Source organism: Taudactylus pleione, unplaced genomic scaffold (genome assembly GCF_031769625.1).
Source record: "Taudactylus pleione unplaced genomic scaffold, aTauple2 ptg000019l, whole genome shotgun sequence".
Taxonomy (NCBI): domain Eukaryota; kingdom Metazoa; phylum Chordata; class Amphibia; order Anura; family Myobatrachidae; genus Taudactylus; species Taudactylus pleione.
In genome coordinates this window covers 19,291,472-19,314,407 of record NW_028284421.1, presented here as the reverse complement: position 1 = coordinate 19,314,407, position 22,936 = coordinate 19,291,472, and the positions used below count along the sequence as shown (strand labels likewise).

Below are 22,936 nucleotides of genomic sequence, written 5' to 3'. Positions count from 1 at the left end.
GTTTACTATTTTTAGGGACTAATGATCTGAGGAGCAGGACATTGAGGTTTTTCATATATCCGTTGGGTCAGATCTGGTGACTGAGACAGCCATGTGATAGATGTGGATGGCTGATGCTGCATTACACCTGCACAATCAGACATTGGCAGACGCAGTGACAACGTAAGTGAGTTTATATTGGGGCTTCCATTTAATTGGCCACTATCTGGATTTAGAATGTACCACAAAAATCAAGTGATATTGAATTGTGGACACCAATATCAAACCAAAATGGATTTTATTGAACCCTAAAGATGTACATATTTTAAGACATTTCTTATATATTTGAATTAAAAAAGAAAACACAGTATTTTCATTTTAAAAAGTGCCATTACATTTATAAAATTGCATATACAAAATTAGATATTTTATTACAAAAGACCAACAAGTAAAAAGCTACAGTTAATTTCTATGACAAATGGTATAACATACAGCTGAGCCTCAAAGTGTAATATCAGCAACAAGCTTGTACGGCTGCTCCTTTACGACTTCTGTTCCGTCACACGTACCGCTAAGGATAAAAATATATAATGTTATAATTGTGGCATTATAGTGTGTGCTAGTTCACATTGGTTTTAAAATATTCCCACTGTGGATTTTCGAAAACACAAAAGGGTAAGGTTTACTAGTAATAATATTGAAACATGCCTGGTTTTACATTTAAGATTACTACAATTTTAAATGTTGTTGTTAAAACCACCGAGAATTGTTGGCTTGCAAAAGCCTCCACACAATAAATGTAGCCCAATATCTCTTTGGTGAATTGCAAAGGTACTCTTTTTAAAGCACTTACCAGATATTCTCTTTGTTCTCGGCTTTAACTTTGGAGAGTTTGTGGCGGGAGGCTCGTGCTGGATCTAAGTCTTCGGGGTTTAGGAGTAAGGACATTCTCTGGCTGTGATAGCGCAGCTTTGCCTCTTCTTGATGGAGTGTTCAGTGCCAGGGCTCGATGGGACGGTCTTCTACTGATCTTCCTTTCAGTTTCTTCTGCTCTCTTGCCTCTCTGTACTCTCTTTGCTCTTTCTTGCTTTTTAATGGTTTTCTCTTCTCCCACAACATTTTGGGTTTTCTTTCCCATCTTCTTTCCTGCTGCCGCATCCTCTTCTTCTTTTGGTTCAGACTTTACTTCCTTCTTCCGTCCCTTTTTCACAGTTGTTGGTTTGTCCCCGCTTGCTTTTCTTTTGGATGCTGTCTTCTCGTCCTAACAATTCAAAAACACTATTACAAATGATGCTTCTTCTGCTTCATTTAATTAATACTTACATAACATCTGTAAGAGACAGACATTTTGGATAAACTGGTGCGAAGTGCGTTTGTAATAAGAAGGAAAACTGATGGCAGGATAGCCAACTAGTGTATTCTGTGCATAGCATTTAGCTACATCTCATAACCTGAAGTTAGATATAACGACCAACAGCTTGCATCTATTGTGGTTTACAAAACAAGGTAAAATCCACACATTCTACCTGAAATCAAGCTTCATAAAAGTTAAGTTACAGTATTTCTTTAACCCAGTTTTTTTTATATATAAATCTTTTTTTTTTTTTATTATTATTATTATTATTAGGGATGAGCTGGTTCGGATTTCTGAAATCTGAACGATCCGTGCCGGGAACAGAGCCTGACTCGGGTTTTCCCACCAGACTCTGTTCCCGGAACGAAGCAAAACCTCATTATCCCGCTGTCGGATTCTCGCGGGTTTTGGATTCTATAAAAAGGTTCCGGGATCGCCGCCATTTTTCATTCCGGCTGCGGAGCGTGCAGAGGGAGGGAGCTGGGAGCTGTTGGCTACTACTAGTACTGTTGTGGGATACATATAATACATTACATACTGTACTGGCTGACTACTGTGAAGAGGGGGGGGGCTGCTACTGATGCTGGCTGGCTACTGTTGTCCATATACATATGGGATGGCTGTTTCCTGTCCATAAGGGCTGGATGGCTGACTGTAGTGCTGAGTTCAGGGGGTGCTCGTCCTTCAGGGGTGCTCTCTTCACCTGCCACCAGTGTTAAAAAAAAATTATGTATTTTTTTTTTTCTGTGCGCGGCAGCCACACCTGTCATCAGCATAGGTAGGTGCGCAGGGGTGCTGTGCTCCTGTCAAGGGGCTACTGACCAAAAATAAAAATAATTTTTACAGAGGCTGTTGGGTTGTACGCTGCCCTTCATAATCTAACAAATTTTTACAGGGGCTGTCCACTGCCCTTCATCAAACTAATTTTTACAGGGGTGATTCACTCCATTATTTTTATGGAGTGCATTATTTTATGGAGGACAAAAATTGAGGATAAAATAGGGGAAGATCAAGAGCCACTTCCTCCTAGAGCTGAAGCTGCTGCCACTAGTCATGACAGACGATGAAATGCCATCAACGTTGTCTGCCAAGGCCGATGCCCAATGTCATAGTAGAGGGCATCTAAAAAGCCAAAAGTTCAGTAAAATGACCCCAAAAAAATTAAATAGTCTGAGGAGAAACGTAAACTTGTCAATATGCCATTTATGACACGGAGTAGCAAAGAACGGCCAAGTCCCTTCCCTATGTTCATGACTAGTGGTTCAGCTTCACATGACGATGGAAGCCCTCCTCCTCCCTCTAGAAAAATAAAACGAGTTAAGCTGGCAAAAGCACAGCAAAGAACTGTGTGTTCTAAGAAGATATCAAAAATCCCCAAGGAGAGTCCAAGTGTGGCGGCGGTTGTGATGCCTGACCTTCCCAACACTGAACGGTAAGAGGTGGCTCCTTCCACCATTTGCACGCCCTCTGCAAGTGATGGAAGGAGCACCCACAGTCCAGTTGCTGATATTCAAAATTGAAGATGTCACTGCTGAAGTACAACAGGATGAGGATATTGGTGTAGCTGGCTCTGAGGAGGAAGTTGACGAGGAAGATTCTGATGGTGATGTGGTTTGGTTTAAATCAGGCACCAAGAGAAAGTTGTTGTCCGTGGGATGAAAAAGCCCATCACGGTCATGCCTGGGCAGAAGGTCAAACATTCCACCTCTTTGGTCTGGCAATATTTCTATCCAAATCCGGACAACAACTGTCTTGCCATATGTACCATATGTAAAGGTGAAATAAGTAGGGGTAGGGACGTTAACCACCTAGGAACATCCTCCCTTATACGTCACCTGCAGCGCGTTCATAAAAAGTTACTGCCAAGTTCAGAAACTGTGGCTAAGACCAAAAGCAGTCCAGGGACACCTAAATCCCTTTGTCCTGTTGTATCCAAGCAACTGCAAACCACACCGTCAACTCCCTCCTCAGTCAGGATCGGAAGTAGTCCTGCAGGCCATGTCACTGGCATGACTGACTCTCCTATCCAGGATTCCTCCGGAAGATCCTGCATTGCTACGCCTACTGCTGCTGGGAGTCGTTCATCATCCCAGAGAGGAAGTTGGAACACCACTACTTCTTTTACTAAGCAATTGACCCTCCAATAGTCCTTAGCGAGAAGGATGAAGTACGACAGCAGTCATCCTGTTGCAAAGCGGATAACTGAGGCCTTGACAGCTATGTTGGTGTTAGATGCGCATCCGGTATCCGCCATTAGTGCAGTGGGATTTAGACAATTAATGGAGGTAGTGTCTCCCGGTACCAAATCCCATCTAGATTCCACTTCACTAGGCAGGTGATACCGGGAATGTACAGAGAAGTCAGAAAAAGTGTCCTCAGTGTCCTAAAAAATGCGGTTGTACCCAATGTCCAATTAACCACGGACATGTGGACAAGTGGAACAGGGCAGACTAAGGACTATATGACTAAAAGCCCACTGGGTAGATGTATCACCTTACGCAGCAACAACAGCAGCATCACCAGTAGCAGCATCTCAGAAACACCAGCTCATTCCAAGGCAGGCTACGCTGTGTATCACCGGTTTCAGTAAGATGCACACCGCCGACAACCTCTTAGAGAAACTGAGGGAAATCATCGCCCAATGGCTTATCCCACTTAGACTCTTCTGGGGATTTGTGATATCTCACAATGCCACCAATATTGTGCGGGCATTACATCTGGGCACATTCCAGCACTCCCCATGTTTTTCTCACACAAATTTGGTAGTGCAGAATTTTTTGAAAAATGAAATTTCTGACCGCTTTCACCATTCAGCAACTGCGTGCCGAAGACTGGAGTGCCAGCAAACACTCTTGAACCTGCCCTGCCATCACCTAAAGCAAGAGGTTGTGATGCAGTGGAACTAAACCCTCTATATGCTTCAGAGGATGGAGGAGCAGCAAAAGGCCATTCAAGCCTATACATCCACCTATGACATAGGCAAAGAAGGGGGTATGCACCTGACTCAAGCACAGTGGAGAATGATTTCCGTGTTGGTGCAAGGTTCTCCAGCCCTTTGAACTTGCCACACATGAAGTCAGTTCAGACACTGCTAGTTTGAGTCAGGTTATTCCCCTCATCAGGCTTTTGCAGAAGCAGCTGGAGAAAGTGAAGGAGGAGCTAAGACAGAGCGATTCCGCTCTGTATGTGGGACTTGTGGATGAAGCCCTTCATTCGCTTTACCAGGATTTGAGGGTGGTCAACCTGTTGCAATCAGACCACTACATTTTGGCCACCGTGCTCGATCCTAGGTTTAAAGCCTACGTGGAGTCTCTCTGTATGGCGGACACAAGCCTGCAGAGGTGCAAAGACCTGCTGGTGAAAACACGGTCAGCTGAAGGTGACACGGCATCAGCTCCTTCATTTTCTCATGCAACTGGGGCTGCCAGGAAACAGCTTGGGTATCCTAAGCAACCCACTGGCGCTGATGCAGGGCAGAAAGGACCAAGTTTGGACATCTGGTCCGGACTGAAGGACCTGGCAACAATTTCTGACATGTCTACTGTCACTGCATATAATACTGTCACCATTGACAGAATGGTGGAGGATTACATCGGTGACAGCATCCAAGTAGGCACGTCAGTACCTGTACTGGCAGGAAAAAGAGGCAACTTGGAGGCCCCTGTACAAACTGGCTCTATTTTTACCTAAGTTGCCCCCCTCCAGTGTGTACTCCGAAAGAGTTTTTAGTGCAGCTGGGAACCTTGTCAGCAAAAGGCGTAGGAGGTTGCTTCCACAAAATGTGGAGAAGATGATGTTCATCAAAATTAATTATCAATTCTTCTGGGAAGAACAACCTCCAGAAAGTACAGAGGAACCTGTGGTGGTGGATTCCAGCGGGGACGAATTAATACTCTGAGGATGAGGTTGTACACAACACTGACGAAGGTGAGGAATCGGTGGATGAGGATGAGGACATCTTGCCTCTGTAGAGCCAGTTTGTGCAGGGACAGATTAATTGCCAGCTTGTTTTGTAAGGCAAAACAAACCAATTATTTCAGCCAGTTGTGTGGCAGACCCTGTCCCTGAAATGATTGGTTTGTTAAAGTGTGCATGTCCTGTTTATACAACATAAGGGTGGGTGGGAGGGCCCAAAGGACAATTCCATCTTTTACCTCTTTTTGTTGTTTGCAGTATGTACTCTTTGGGGCCTAGTTTTTCAAACTGCCATTCTGTCTGCCACTGCAGTGCCACCCCTAAATGGGCCAAGTGTTTGTGCCGCCCACCTGTGTCACTTAGCATAGTCATCCAGCTACCTCTGTGCAACCTTTTGGCCTAAAACAATATTGTGAGGTGTTCAGAATAGACTGGAAATTAATGTTATTGAGGTTAATAATAGCATAGGAACAAAAAAAAAATAAAAAAAAAAATAGAACAACCACACAAAACCCGGAAGGGTGGTTTTAGCAATAACAATCCAGACCCAAAATACGAAAAGTGGCCAGTGCACACCTCTAATATTACCCCCAAAATTTTTTTATATATATATATATATATATATATATATATATATATATATATATATATTATATACACATACATACACACACACTATATAAAAGCGAAAATTTGTCCTGTCTTTCTATACAAATCCACAGTTTACAAGCCACGGTTGTGAAATTTTACATACGAGAGTATTAAAACACGGCGGTGGCAACTAAAAACATTTGAAATCTACATTTTTGCATAGCATGCGCCCTCTACAGGTCAGGGACGGATTTAGCTTATTTACTATTATTTCTTTTCTATCTTCTATACTATATCAAAGTGAAAATTTGTCCTTCTGTTTTTCAATAGAAATCCACAGTTTACAAGCGAAGATCGTGACATTTTACATACGAGCTTATTAAAACACAGTGGAGGCAACTAAAAAAATATTTTAAATCTAAATTACTGTTAATTTTTTAATTAATTTAAATCCACAATTTTTGCTAGACTCTCATTGTGGGGCCTCACGGTATATGGGTAGGGCCTCGGAGCAAGCGTTTTGTGTTGTCATGATCTTAATGTTTATTATCAAAGACAGCTTTAGCAGGCTTTGCCAGCATTCTCAGCTCTCTGACTATACCAAATTACGCAACAACATTTAATGCTTTCTTTCAACTGTGTCAAAATGATGACTTTGCAAGGACCCTGCTGTACTGTGAGCTGCCAAAATATTACACATGGAATGCTTCTCCCAAAGTTTTTCTGCGCAGAAAACAGGGAGTTGCTGTAGATTGTCATCCTGGTATCAGAGCAACAGAAGCTCTTGGCCGTGTTTACACTGTACATCCTACAAATTTTGAATGCTGCTATCTCCAAAGTTTGTATTACACCGTTACAGGTCCTACTTCCTTTTAAGACCTTAGGACTGTTGATGGGAAGTTTGGCACACTATTCATGAGGCCTGCCTAAGGAGAGGTTGGTTGGAGGATGATGTGTAAACAAACATTCTTAAAATCCCGGGCAACGCCGGGTACTCCATCTAGTATAAAATATTATACTAGATAGATAGATCTATCTATATTTATATACCAAAGGATGCGGCACTCAAAGCTTGTTGAAAGAAACTGCAAGCACGGTGAAAAATATTCAACGTTTCATTCTTATTAGAATTTCGTCAGGAATAACAAAACAAGTAAAAAAAACACCTTACCTTATACCACACCACACATTGTGACTGGCTGCCATCCACCAGAACCCCGGACCAGGAAGGCGCGCCAGAATGACGTCAGCGCGACGCACGTCGAATGACACCCATCACCGTGGAAACCACCCATACAATACTCTGTGAAATATTATACACAGACAGGTTATAATACATAATAAAGGATCCAAGTAACAAATCAAGTGGTATATAAAAATTTCCCTTAATATCAAAGTACATATGCTTAAAACAAACAATATTGTACAAATATCAACATTTAGATACTATATTTATAGGACATAAACCTGATAATTGTAAACAAGCTAAGGTGTTTATTGCTTGTTTTGTTATTCCTGACGAAATTCTAATAAGAACGTCGAATATTTTTCACCGTGCTTGCAGTTTATTTCAACAAGCTTTGAGTGCTGCATCCTTTGGTATATGTTTGTTGCTGATTGCATGACGAGGGCACCAAGCAAGGATATCTTCTATGTTATGTGAGTGCCGGACCATACTGGAGTGTGATATATATTATATATATATATATTATATACACATACATACATATATACACACACACACACACACACACACACACACACACACAATGGAAGGCGGCACTCGTCAACACACACCAGGTCACAGCCGGTAGATAATTTCAACGTTTCGAGATCTTTATTGTCTCGTCATCAGGATAAACAAAGTACAAACACACTGCCCTTAAATACCTTCACCATCACCTCGTGCACTGCCGGGCAGCGACACCCCCGGAAGACGCTCTGAAATGACGTCATCCACAGGAGTCACGTTGCCCAGACAACCATAATCTGTGGCATAACAACAAAAAGGACGCTCATATTACATAAAACATAAAAACAGGAATCAGAGTGCAAAACTGGCAAAACATTATAGAAAATATCAATTACATCATAAACCTCTCCATATTAAATACTCTAATAAAACACATACCCGGGAACACATTTGGCTGTCCCAACTATGGTCCACATTTCAATTCTTGCACTAGCCCATAACACTGAATGAACATGAACAGACCCAACAGTATGTACTAATGAAAACCATGTAATCCCATACTCTCGTTCAAACCTCTGGGTGATAAAGTGCCTAATTTGTGAATCCAACGGGATTCACAACGCAACAGTTTACCTGCACGGTCACCCCGTCTAATGGAGTCTGGAATGTGATCAATAAGAATAAATCGAAAAGTGGACAGACCATGACCCGCATGCAAAAAATGTCTGGCCACGGGCTGATCACTACGTCCACTCTCTATAGCCAATTTAATGGCCGAGCGATGTATGGCCATCCTCTCTCTGATAGTTCTCTCAGTTTTACCCACATAACTGAGTCCGCAAGGACAGGTTATGAGGTATATTACAAATCTTGTTAAACAAGTCAATCGATGCTTAATCCTAAGACTTTGACCGCTTAAAGGATGTCTAAACGTGGACCAGACATTCATATACCTACAGGTTAAACAATTATGGCATCTAAAACAACCCGGTTTAAGGGACAGAAAATTGAGGGGCAAATTTTGTTTAACATTTAAATTTGTAATATCTGTACCTTGCGGACTCAGTTATGTGGGTAAAACTGAGAGAACGATCAGAGAGAGGATGGCCATACATCGCTCGGCCATTAAATTGGCTATAGAGAGTGGACGTAGTGATCAGCCCGTGGCCAGACACTTTTTGCATGCGGGTCATGGTCTGTCCACTTTTCGATTTATTCTTATTGATCACATTCCAGACTCCATTAGACGGGGTGACCGTGCAGGTAAACTGTTGCGTTGTGAATCCCGTTGGATTCACAAATTAGGCACTTTATCACCCAGAGGTTTGAACGAGAGTATGGGATTACATTGTTTTCATTAGTACATACTGTTGGGTCTGTTCATGTTCATTCAGTGTTATGGGCTAGTGCAAGAATTTAAATGTGGACCATAGTTGGGACAGCCAAATGTGTTCCCGGGTATGTGTTTTATTAGAGTATTTAATATGGAGAGGTTTATGATGTAATTGATATTTTCTATAATGTTTTGCCAGTTTTGCACTCTGATTCCTGTTTTTATGTTTTATGTAATATGAGCGTCCTTTTTGTTGTTATGCCACAGATTTTGGTTGTCTGGGCAACGTGACTCCTGTGGATGACGTCATTTCAGAGCGTCTTCCGGGGGTGTCGCTGCCCGGCAGTGCACGAGGTGATGGTGAAGGTATTTAAGGTCAGTGTGTTTGTACTTTCTTTATCCTGATGACGAGACAATAAAGATCTCGCAACGTTGAAATTATCTACCGGCTGTGACTTGGTGTGTGTGTTGACGAGTGCCGCCTTCCATTGTAGGTATGTTGGATCCCCGCCGTGGGACACCTAGGAGGGCACCGTACAGTGTTTACATTTCATGAGTTGGGAGTGCTACCCTTGAACAGTGTTATATATATATATATATATATACACACACACACACACACACACACACACACATATACGCACAAGTGGTGTAAACAGGAGGGGAAAAAAACGCTCTCCCTCTCCCCTTTCCATGTGGTCACTAGACAATTACAAATGACACTACACAAAATATTTTTCAGGTCTTCAAATGTTACAGTATGTTCTTGTGCTACCATATTGTTGTGCATGCTCTGAAATCTAGTGTATGCAAGTACAGACAATGCTGAGTTTTAAGTAGTTCAGTCGGCTCTCCACTTGCTGCTATAACTGGACACTCTCAAGTGGACAATGGCCCTGATTCAGAGCCGGACGCTCTGACAGAGCGCTCGTTCTGAATCAGGGCGTAACTTTTTTTTTTTTTCATGGAGGGCCTCCTGGCCGCTCGCATTGCTGTGGGTTGCCACCCACAGCTAATGCGAGCGGCCAGGATGATGGTCGCGATGGTCAAGACCATCGGGCTTGCAACGAGACCCTTGTGGTAGGGTCTCGTGGCCTATAGCCCCAGAGAGCTTTCGGCTCAAACAGAGCCGAAAGCTCTCCCACTGACATCACAGTGGGACATCACTTGTGATGTCAGTGGGGCCGCCCCCAAACGGTAGGCGCTCTCATGGGAACGCCTCCGTCTGGGCAGCCACCCCCCCCGGCCCGCCCACCAAAGGGGGTGTGCTGTCACTCAACATCGACAGCACGCCCCATTTGGTGCAAGACCCGGAGCGACGGATTACCTGTCGCTATCCGGGTCTCGCGCATGCGCACGACGGAGCCGGCTCAGTCGTGCGCTCTGGGGACCATCGACCCAGTTGCGAGCGCTCAGCGCTTGCGACCGGGTCTGAATCAGGCCCAATGTTCACAAAGGGAGTGTCCATTGAACCGGGGACTACATAGATTTGCGTTGAAGTGTAAGTATGGATGTTTTCAAACAGAGCTTTTGCACTATTGTATAGGGCTAGTCCAAGTGCACATTGATAATGATGACAGGTAAACTAAACAAAGATAGGACCAGCCAAGCCGCAGGAATGTGCATACCAGATAAAAAAAAAAAAAAAAAACACACCACCAGCCATTTTGGGTATATTTTATTTGCAGTGTCAAGAGGGATATTTGTACTTACCGTTAAATCCCTTCATCTGGGGAACACTGGACCATAGGTTTCTTGAGGGCACTGTAGAAGCTGGCACTTATTAGACTAGTATACCTTTAGGACAGTAGCTCCTTCCTTCTGCAATCCCTGGTCATCAGAACAAATTCAAAAGTATCCCTAAAGCAAGGGTAAACAATACAGTGCAACTCACAAACCAGCAAGAACCAGCCCAAGAACAAAAGCTAAGCGTAAGGGAGGGAATGCAGTGCCACCCAGATGGAATCAGAGAAAGGGATTTAATGGTAGGTACAAAAATCCCATTTTCTCCTTCCAATCTGGAGGACACTGGACCATTTGATGTTCAAAAGCTGCCCCTAGGGAAAGGTATGCTCAGACAGCCTGAACGCAAAACCTTCCATCCAAAATGGGCATCCCTGAATGCAAAAATTAGAAAAAAATTACTATAATTTGGTGAACGCATGAATAGAGGACACATGCTACTGCTCTGCAGAAGGCTGAGCAATCCAGGAAGCACAACACTGCCCTGGTAAAGCTTAGAGGATCTACCTTACAATAGTCTGCTTTATGCTGGACAACCACGCTTATTCACATCATAAAGCATGGATATCCTATACAAATCCAGAAGGCTGGTATTTGTGGTCACAATGACCCAGGATGAAGAGGCCAGACACCTACCCCTGCCAAGATTTTCAGTAATCAACCAATTCAGGGATGACTGACATGTGCACACAACGAAAAGGCTGAGTAGCTGAGACTCCAGTCGATCATTGGACTCTAACCAACTCTGCACAATCTACCACTAAAACTCCCAGATGTAGAACTGGGCATACTGTATGGTCTCGAGAGTTGAGACCATCTTTCCCCGCAATTGCATGCATAACAGGACCGATGGGAGGTCCAGTGCCAGAATCCTCTGTGCCAAAGCCTGAAGGGAACAGACCTTGTCCATCAGAAGGAACACACGATGAAGGTTGGTGTCAAAGATCACGTTCAGAAACAGGAAGTGTGTTGACAGGGTACCAGATGGGACTTCTTGATAGTCAGTATCCAACCATGCTGCCCCCCCCCCCACAGTGAACCTGAGAAACGCATGGTGCTCCTCCCAAATGGGGATTTGACGGAACACATAAGCCTTCCTGCCAGAGATCACAGACCAAGGATTCCATAAGGAACCAATCTAACCACAGACTGATGTTGGGGTACTTGAGGTTGATGATGGGTCGAAATTTCCGTGCCTCCTCAATTTAAATCGGACAGACAGAGGATGGAAAGTAACCAATTCTCTTTCTGCCACGATATGATGCTTCCCCTCCAGGGAAAACAGATTATGCATCCTGATACCACGTGCCCCTCCTCCTGAGAAGAGAGGAGCGGCAAGGAAACCCATCCAAGATGGCGGAGGCCACACAATCAGTTAACAGCCGAGGGTCCATGTGGTCCCCTGAATGGAGACGTGGGCAGGAGAAGCCGGTGACAACACTGGAACTTCAGAGCTGCTGGATCTCAGCCTAACTGGAAAAAAAAAATTATAAGACAAAAAAAGAACCAAGAGTTACAGCCCCAGCCATACAGACAAGCTTCCATGGACACTTAAAAAATACTGACGATCAGGGGTTGCAGAGGGGAGAAGTTACTGTCCTAAAAGGTTTAATAGGTTTTAGTTTAATAAGTGCCTGCTCCTATGGTTCACTCTTGCAACCCATGGCGCAGTGTCCCCCCCTGATTGGAAGAAGAAAAGATTAATGTATATTCTGAAAAGCAAAAGGTTTCTGAAAGAAACAAGATATACATTTTGTGGCTATTGAACACAATTACATATATTCATGTAGACTAATTGTTTTTGCATTTTATTCCAATACAGTATTATCTTCTCTCTGCCTCATTTCTTCAATTGTAAGTGTACGGAGTAAAACAATCTATTACTATTGCAGAACTGTTCCAGCATACCCTGGCTTACATGGACTTGTATTTCCACGTTAGCATTTTCTTTTATCACACTTTTCTAGATATTTTCCGTGCTCTACAATGATTTCTATAATTGAGATATGAGTAATTTTTTATTTTAATGGAAAGATTAAAATGCTCCCTTTAGTAGATTAAATAATTTACTGTATGTAGCAATTGAAGATTTTCAATTTACTTTAAAAAAAAAAAAAAAAGTAAATAGAGATCTGATTGAAATTGACCTTTGATTGATTTCCCAATAGTGTGCTTGCCTACTTGTTGATCTCATAGATGGGCATTTATACTTTACAATTACATTGTAGTCTCTGAAGGAGTTTATTCACTTATTGTACTACAAAAATACACCTACACCTATTTGTTGGCTGTAGTTAAACTGTAAAATATTTTTTTCTTCTTTTTACTAACTACCAGACAATGCACAAGGCATATATTCCAAACCTTACAAAACGTACCTTGATTGGCTTTAAGTCGATAGCCACAGATTTGTTTTGCTTTCGTACTTTTTTCTCTAAAAGATAGAGTTGTTAGTATTTCAGTAGAGTATACCCGAAGAGATTACTTATGTACACTAGATAGTATGAAACGTGTGGAATTAAGAGAACTGATTTAGAGAACAGCCATGGCCACGTTGCAGCGGTCTACATTATCGTGAGACTAGAGGTGAGGAATAATTATAAAGATTGAGAAAGAGGTGTTACAAATACATTAAAAGAGGCTGTCTATTTTAAGAAAACCCCAACCTCATTTTAGTTACTTACACTGTGTAGTGATTTGTTCAGGATCCTCCAGAGTTATATGACAATCACCTATGTGTGTAATCAGCAACAATGTAAAGGATAAAAACTGCAAACTGTGCAAGTGAATGAGCCTACTGGTTGGATATACAGATCTAGCCGTCCTCATCGTTGCCGCGATGCACGCACACAGCGTCATGGCATAGCGGAGCTCTCGCCAGGCTGCGACTAGGCGCGCCCGGCGTTCTCCCCATTGAAGTCTATGGCATGCGAGTCGCGCCATCCATGCTCCGATGTGCTCGGCTACATCTGCATGCCGCAGATATCTACATTTCTATCCAAAGCAGTTCTGAAAAGATATGGGCTGTCCATTTCTCAAACTTTAAATCCTGGCTTTTCACTAGGTTTGAAAGCACTGCAACAATGATCAGGGACAGATGGGAATTTAGGGGGAAAGCCTCCACTCTTTGCTACACAAAGGGAATGGGTCTGAATGTGACTAAAGAAAAAATAAGGAATGTGGTTCACCAACTATGCTAAAATGGCTGAACAGTAGGTTCATTTAGATTAATGTTGACAAGCGCTGACAGACATTAACAACATAAAGCTGTGCAGTAAATGCCGGGACAGATAGGACACTAACTTACCTTTCGGAGCAAGAGGACCTGGATCTCCCTGCAATGAGATAAAGGGAAATCCACAAGTCACAACTCATCTCTGCTACTAAATTCATCATTCTGTCCACTACATACTGATCTCACACATCCCACCTGGAACCAGATTGTCCTCCCATTGCTGTCTCTCAAAGATTTCATTCCAGGAACATAGTAACACTGAAACCATTTTTGTAAGATAGAATAATCATCTGTAGGTCCAGGGTTATAACCTTTACCTCCTAAAAGTAAAGAAGAGAATTGAAAATTGTATATTACCTTAATTATTGCTCGGACTGATGACCCGATCTAGTATATTATAAATGTGTTTATTATACTAGCTTATAAAAAAAAAAAAAAAAAAAAAAAAACTCTGTAACAATCTCCCTTTCCAGCTGTAATACAAATGAATTGCTTGTATCACCACATACCTAACTTTACAACTTCCAAGGGAACCAAATGGCAGAGCTGCAGAAGATCAGGATTTTCCTTCTTGATTTTGATCTTCTTACTGAGGGTAAGGTCATCATTCTGCAAAAACAGAAGATCCTAAAGACACAGCATGTAACATCCAAAAATAACCCCAGATACGTTTTTTTTTTTTTTTTAGAAGTACAAATTAAACAAACACTCACATATTGAATCAAAATGAAAAAAAAACACTGAACACACCAAATATGTTGAATGGAATAAAAAAGCTTTTTAAATATATTTGGTCTCTTCCCACACAGCTACTGTACATCATAGACACATCTTTTTTTTGGAATCAGTATGTAATGCCGGCTGTCGGGATGCCTCCTGTCAGAATACCGGATATCAGCACCCCAATGGTTGGTATCCTGACAGGGGTCAGGCAAGTACACTTACCCTCCCCCCTTCTCCCCCTAACCCTCCCTTCTTGTAGCTTAACCCTCCCCACCCCACACCCGAACCCTACCCGTTAGTGCCTAACCCCCCGCAGTGGTGCCTAACCCTCCCCTCTAGGAGGCCTAACCCTCCCCCAAAAAACTTAACGCTAACCCTGCTATGCTGCCTAAACCTAACCCTCCTCCCCGCGGCTAACAATAAGGGCCCTTTTATGTTGGCTGAGACAGGTAAATTAAAAACAACAAATGGAAAGAGACAACTGAAGACATTAACTTAATCACACTCGTTCTTGATGGCATAATAGAAGCTGGGAGTGGTAGAGAGTGGTTGTAAAACATTACAGAACATGGAGTACAAATAAAATATTTGCATTTCTGTGTTTTTATAGAATACCTCTCATATCTGATGCACATGCTGATTGAAAGATACACTAGACTTTATTTTGCCATTGTTTCTGTTTCACAGTTACTGAGATTATTACCTACCCTAGACTCTGTGTCTAATTCCCTTATACGGTTTCCAGTATAAACTGGATTAGTCCACATATTATATTAAACATTTCATTAATCCAATATCAGTTTGCCGCTACATCATATACAACATAAAAACACATATTTGTCTAACCTGATCGTGGTGCTTCACAGTTTCCAGGACAGCACGAGCTGGCATAAATGGAGGAATCTGCGCTCTGGGAAGAAGAGAAGAGACTGCTGAAGAATGAATATGGAAGGGCACAATGCAATCTTTGAAAGCAATCACAGAAGAAATTAAATAGAGAAAGACAAAGGATGAGAGACATACATAAAAACATATGGAGACAGACAGAAATATTTTACACATACAGAATCTAACAGACTGGAACTTTTTTTTGTTTGCTTTTGAATGGAATTTTTTATTTGCGAGTGATACATTACTCTTCAGTGTCCTCATCTGCAGAAGGTTTAAGTGAATCTGAAACTACAAGGAAAATGTCTTATCCGGCTTAAGCCAGATTGCTCCCCAAAGCAGAGTAGCTTATATAAAGAAGAATGGTCCATTTCATGATGGACAGCAGAAACTAAATCTTGTACATCAATGACAGCAGCAGAATCCTCCTCCCAACCAGTCTGATTTTCCCAGTCAGGGTCTAGAAGTTTAATCCTCTTCTTATGAAGAACCCACAGAATCTGGGTCCCCAGGAAAACTAGCTCTAGAGGCCAGTGGACACTTCTTTATATACACTAATGTGCGGGTTTTTAGAAGTGGAGATGTGGCCGATAGCAAACAATCAGATTCAAGCTATTATCTTCTATAAAAGGTACTAGATACATGTTAAACAGAATCTATTTGGCTGCTATGGGCAACATCTCCACGTCTGAAAACCCGCACTTTAGTAAATATATCCCTCAGTATCCAAGGCCCCTGAATATATGCAAGCAACTTGTACATAAAAGAAGAGACCTTAGAAAGGCTCTTTTCTATAGTCCAATCTCAGACAGGTTCCGCTGAAGAACAAGTCACCTCCTGAGGGTGGAAGCGGGGTCCAGGCTGGGTACACGGGAGCAAAGCACTTACTTCCTCCAAGCAATTAATTCACCAAGTCAGCCCTGAAATGACGTTAGCCCACTCCGGCACCAACGCCTTGTCTGCCAGGCTTTAGGATGGTGGCTCCAGGACCTCAGTATCACAAAAAGTGCAGAGTCCACCTGCCTCTGTGTGTGCAGTGTCCCCCATATTGGATTGCAGAGAAAAATAAGATTGTGGGTGAGCTTTAAGTAACAGTTCTTCTACCAATTTATTTATTGGAGAAGTGGTATAATTCTAACCGATTAGGTTTCTTAGGGACTACTGTTCTACTTCTTAAAGAGTTCTATTTTACCCTATTATTCTAGTAAGGTATGAATAAGGGATCTGAGGTGTTCGGATATTGGGACTAAATAAAGGTTTAAAGATTCAACAATTTCTGAAGAATCTATATCCTAATTCAAGTAAATTAAAACAGTTATTGGTTTGTGTACTTGTTTATATTGCTAAAATAGAATTTGGGTATACAGGGTTGACCAGCAGATGAAAAAAAAAAAACAAACAAACTGAGTCTGAGCGCAAGACCTATGGTCGTAAACGGCTACTTGATGCTTGAGCGGAACACAGACTGGGCAGACTTGTTCAGTCCCACAGATGGACAACAGTGCATCAAATTAAAGGTAATCTGAATCAGGGATAATCTGATCCACACATTACATCATATGGGCTACACAAGCAGGCGGGCTGGCCGTACGCTATTGGTTTCTGCTACAAACAGGGTGAAGCACGTCCAGTTTGCTCATAAACACAGGAATTGGACAGTAAATGATTGGAGACGGGTCATGTGGTCTGACAAACGGTTTCAATTACACCATGCAGATGGTAAGGTGAGGATATGGAGAAAAAAAGACTAAAGCATGGTACCTTCTTGTACCATCACGACTCAAGCTGTGGAGGCAACTTTAGGGGGATGCAGTTTATTGCATTTGGGCTAATATTGCCCACAGATCACACTAACAGTTAGTAGAATTCATGCCTAGAAGAATTCAAGCTGTATTAAAGGGCAAAAAGTGTATATAGTCTATAAAGTAGAAACCTGATGTTCATAATAATTTAGCCAGTGTATACTGCACCACCCATATAATAGAAGGTTTGCGTGGTAGTGTAATTTTCAAATTGAATGTGGTCTTTAGACAACTTCACTCAATATACATTGGTTGCAATTCCCTGTTAAAAAAGGATTATGAATTGATACTAGACTATTTAGAGTAGCTATTTAAGCATAGTTTATTTGATTTTATAGTCAGAGCAGTGTCCTGACATAGCACCTGATTCAGTGATGTTCGCAATGGCAATTTTTATGCAAAACAAGTGATTTTTTTTTTTTTATATTGCGCAAGCACCAAAGTCTCACTGTGCACGCGCATCGATTATCTTGCGATTTTGCAAGCACAGAGAACCCATTCGCAAAGTGAGTGACAGTTAGCCAGCATTCGGGGGAGATAACAGGGGTGTGGTTAGAAAAACGCAGGTTGTGTCTTACCATTTAAACGCTGTTTCATAGGTGTGCATAAGGTAGCCATTGCGATATCATACACAGCATGAGAGCTCTCTGCATGTCAGGAGAGCTGCTGTATTTGACAGGTCAGACTAGCTGCAAAGGCTGCATGGCTGGTGTGCGTCAATGTTACGGATTCTTACTTTGGTACGCTTCGTCGGACTTAATGAGTAGGCAGCGGTGGGTGTCCCTATGCTCAGGTAAGCTTTGGAACTATTAGCATATTTTCTGAGCTGTGGTCCGTGCAACATCACAGCTGCAATCGCATTAGCGCCCATCTCCGAATCAGGCCCATTGATCGATTTTAAAGTTTGACTATGTCAGCAACAAAGATTTTCCTACATAAAAGGACAAATTACTGTGTTGGGTAGATACATATACATTTACTCACCGAAACAGGATCTCAGCTCGCAGATAGTTGCCAATACCATTGAAGTACTTCTGGTTCAGCAAAGCTTCACAGATTGGCTTATTAAATGCCTTGTCGGACAAGTTATTCAAAACTTTCTCTCTGGAGTTAAAGTGAAAAAGATTAGATAAAAAAACTAATCAGAAAATCAGTCAAACAACATAAGGGGCCTATCCATTAGCAGATAAAATGAACGATATATTGTTCATTATATCTGCTAATGGATAGGCCCTGAACGATGATAGATGCGCACTCCTGCGGCCGATAAATCGCATCTGTCATCTCTCTTTTAATACAGATGTGCCCTCACTTGTCTTTGCTGCAGTCACGTTAAACAGCCCTTCTCGGCGTGCATGGTCTCGTAAGACTCTGCTAGCGCCGGGAGTCTATTTTTTGCAAAAATGCACTTAAGTCGCAATGCGATGCGACTAGGACACACCAGGAGACTGTACTGATTAATTTCTTATGATTTGACACTTGTATATAGGTGTGTGACTTTGTATCGCAATCTGCTTTCGAAGTGCTAGAATGCAGCAGCCACAGCTTTTTTTCCACGCCAATTTGTTTAGTTTACAGTCGCACACAGATATACCAGTGTCACATATCAAATTAGTCAGCACACAGTTTCCTGGTGCTCCTACAGTATTCGCATTGCATAGCGACTTAGACACATTTTCGGAAAAAAAAAAAAAAAAGGATGCCAGACGCTAGCAGAGCTGCATGGAACATGACGGCTCACTTACACCAGACATACCGTGCTGCATGATGTATTGAGGCTAGTTGAGCAAGGACACATCTGTACTGTTTATATTAGTTTATACTTATCAAGCTCCAAAAAGAGATTTCGGAGCATAACTGCAAGGGCTAACACCATCTTTAGATGGAGTTAACTTGCTGAGCCCCGAACTTGAGCCTCCTATAGGAAGGAGATCCGGAATGCAAAGAAAGATCCATTGCATTCCTCTGCATTCTCTGCTACTATTAGTGGTGAAAGTGTGGATGTCAGAGATTGTGTAAAAAGGTGGTAACCCTAGGGCCACCACACATTAGTATTCCAATAATACTATATATTATGCACCTGAACTTTTCATATTCCATCATCACACATGGACCACGATCTGGCTGCCATGGGGCATTATACGCCCAGGTTCCAAAGCGACGTGGGTCCACAAAGCAGAGAGCTTGCCGGGGAACATTTTTGGTGTAGAAGCGCAGGTGAGCATGTTTATGGATTTCATCCTCTGCAGTGAACTTGAAACTTCCAGACATGCCAAATCTGACTATGATGTGGGCGGCTTCAGCAGCATCTGACACTGGGGTGAGGATCAGTTTCACCTCTTTTCCTCGAGACACTGCGCTGATTGTGTATTCCAGGCAGCTAAATGGAACCTCTGCATTTTTGCTAATCGCTGATTTCTCCACCTTGCCCCCAAAGACTTGCCCAGTACATACTCTGTTAACAAAAAGACTGGCAAGATGTAGTTCTGGTGCCTCTGGCATGTCTGAAAAAGGGAGGGAACAAAAATGTATGAAATCTGGACCTATAAAAGGTATACTGCACTGGTTCTCAAACTTGGTCCTCAAGACCCCACACAGTTCACCTTTTCCAGGTCACCCAGCAGGTACACAGGTGTATTCATCACTCACTGACCCATTTTAAAAGATCCACAGGTGGAGCTAATTATTTCACTTGTGATTCTGTGAGGAAAACTTGGAAACATGCACTGTTTGCAGTCCTGAGGACAGACTTTGAGAACCTATATGGTATAATGGAATGATTCTTGCATTCAATTTCAGGGCCCCATACAAAAATGTGGTGCCCCGCTCAATATGGTAGTTCAGAATACCAGCGCCGGAATCCCGAAGCAGTTGAAATCCCGGCTCCAGAATCCTGACATCACGACGGTAAGTATTAGGGTTAGGGGGAGGGTTAGGCATACTTACTTAATCCTGTCGGGATGCCGCTGTCTGTATTCTGACCGTCGACATCTTGTCCGTCAGGATCCCATACCCAACTCAGTTCAACTATTGGTCGGAGTTCTGTGTATTGGTTGTGACTTACCACTTCCAGTAGTGAATTAGATTAATAAATTACAGATTTTAGATCAACACAGACAAATGGCTAGGGTTTACAGCTAACCCTTCTATTAACCCAATGATGTCCTGGCAAGTAGTAGTAATCCTGATAGATGTGGGAGAAAACAGCAGATTCATCGTTAGCCTAGGAGGTACACTTGTCTACTATAATAGGTATTTAATATATAGACTGAGGTCTCCACATATCCCCTGTCCTGCAAATTAGATACAAGAATGCATCATTAAAAATGCCAGGCACTAGTACAGAAATATTATTTCAAATAAATGTCTTTAATGGGTATAGCATAAAGGGGGGTATCCACTTAGCGATTTAGCCAAGCGATTGCACGATAACGACATCATCGTGCAATCGCTTGCAAATCGCGCATGCATCGTGCATGTTTTGGTCGGAAACGACCAGCGATGCGCGTGCCCGCTGGTCGCTTCTGACATCCGACATCGCCCGTACATGCTGGTCAACCTGACGATCTCATCAGGTTCAGCATGTGCGGGGGGGATGAGTGATGTGCCGGGACTGAAAGTGACCGTTCAGTCTAGGCACATCACTAGATATACAAACGAGAGCACGTTTGCAATGTCGTAATAGTGCTCTCGTTTGTATATCTACAAGTGGATACCCACCTTAAATTTTCTCCCACAGTATTTCACATTGACAAGAAAGTCGATCTATTAAGCAACTGTATTATCAGATAATTGTAACATGGCAAGATTTGAAGCCGTACAGTGTAGGATTTTCTCACAGCTCCCTGCCAGTGGAATTTGGAAGTACTGATTAGGTAACTGCATGTAAATGATAATTATTCATGTGTTAAGGTAGGTCCTGCATTTAACCACTTAACTGACGTGGTCAGATGGGATACAAATGCAACCAGTTGTACTTCAGCTCATAAGGTGCGACTGTTGTGTAGAACAAATGTCCTCTTCAAAAACACATGTGCAGGACGGATCTCATCTGACTCCCCGGACCCGGCAATTTCAGACTGGTTTTGCTGGAAAAATCGTCAGTTAAGTGGTTAATAGTGTCAGTAACTACTGGCAGAGTGTTATGAATTATGTATAACCATTCATTCCTGATGTGACCGCAAGGGTAGAGTAAGATAAAAGAAAAAGCCTAAAGTTTATAGTGCATTGTAACCTATACCCTAAACACTAGAGGGAGTCTATTTGGAGGACGTGAAGGAGGCTGCAGCTGCTAGCATGAATTAAGGTATGGCAAGAAATAATTGTTGCGATATCAAATCCTGTCTTAACATGAGAGAATTAAGTAAATAAGATGAATGGTGCATATTACAGCTATAGCATAACTGAGAATGACAATATATTGTTAGTAACCCCGCACACATTGTATAATCACATATTTTGCAAACCTGCCATTTATTTACTAGCTCTGTCTGTGCCAACTACCCCATACCTGCACCTCACAGTTTGGTGATCACTGTATGGAAATAAATATTTATCACACAATTGAACTGTACGTATGTTATTATTTACCTGAAGAGCCAAGTTATATTATAATGAAAACACGTGTAAAATATAATTACAAAGCTAAGTAGACTTGTATGTACTGTATTTAAGTTATGCAGCTTATATAAGAGTCAGCAGCAGCCATGCGGCTCTCCCCTCCCCAGTAACGCAGCACAGCACGCATCTCTCACTCCCTGTAACTAGGCGATGTTACTTACCGGCTGTCCCGAGTAGGCTGACTGACTATCGCTGTTACTTCTACCTTGCAGGCAGGCAGCTCACTCACCGTTGTTGTTGTTTTTTACTTAGTAATTCTTTCGTTTTAAGCGATGCTTCTCCCATTGGTTTATACTGGCACGGGTGTGTACCGCTTTGCATGCTGGAATATGTAGTTATTGTTGCATGAATTGGATTTTGCACATAGTGGAAAGAGAAATGGTATAGCTATGCTTAGCTGCCACTTGTCTTTTATTTCCATGGACAATCCAGGTTTTTACAGATTTTCCTCAGTAATGTCTTTATTTCAACCGACTGTACATTATTGTAGTTGTTTGTTTTGAGTGGGTCATCTGCAACTTTTAGAGGTATATTTACTAAGTATCGGGTTTCAGACCTGATAATTAGAAATTCTTATCGACACTATTTGCGGCAATAAGAAATTATCGTGTATTACCCCCGAATGTACTGTGATATATCAGACCCTCCAACATGACCTCTTCCACCAGGTACAAAATGCTCTGGTCCTGCACTTCCCTCTTAATATATAATTGCAGTCACCTGTGTTGAACTGATTGAGGAGAAGGTGATTCAGCACAGGTGATAGCAATAATCAATTAAGAGTGAACAGGGCCGTAGCTAGGGTAGTGCGGTGGGTGCCATCGCACAGGGCACTGCAGGGGGCGCTGATTGAGACTGTCAAATTTCTGTTTATTATCATTCTTGCTTGTAGCTTCCTCTTATTTCATCCCCAGCATCTCCCGGCCTCTCCTATCTCTTCCCTGGCCCTTTTCCATGAAGCCATGGCCCTTTTTTGGGTGCATTATGTCCCTTTGAAAAATTAGGGGGGCACCAATGCTCTTTCTGGCACAGGGAACCAAAAAGTCTAGTTATGGCTCTG

The 22,936-nt window shown here is 42.3% G+C and overlaps 1 protein-coding gene across 1 annotated transcript; it reads right to left on the bottom strand.

Moving 5' to 3' along the window:
- Window positions 1-260: 260 nt before the first annotated feature.
- Window positions 261-22,515, bottom strand: NEIL1 (nei like DNA glycosylase 1). The gene is given in 11 exon segments (XM_088445775.1): window positions 261-550; window positions 833-871; window positions 874-1,240; window positions 12,987-13,042; window positions 13,916-13,943; window positions 14,039-14,163; window positions 14,353-14,452; window positions 15,413-15,476; window positions 18,241-18,360; window positions 19,337-19,760; window positions 22,038-22,515. Coding segments are annotated over 10 exon segments (1,350 nt in total). The 5' UTR covers window positions 19,759-19,760; window positions 22,038-22,515; the 3' UTR covers window positions 261-521.
- Window positions 22,516-22,936: the final 421 nt, after the last annotated feature.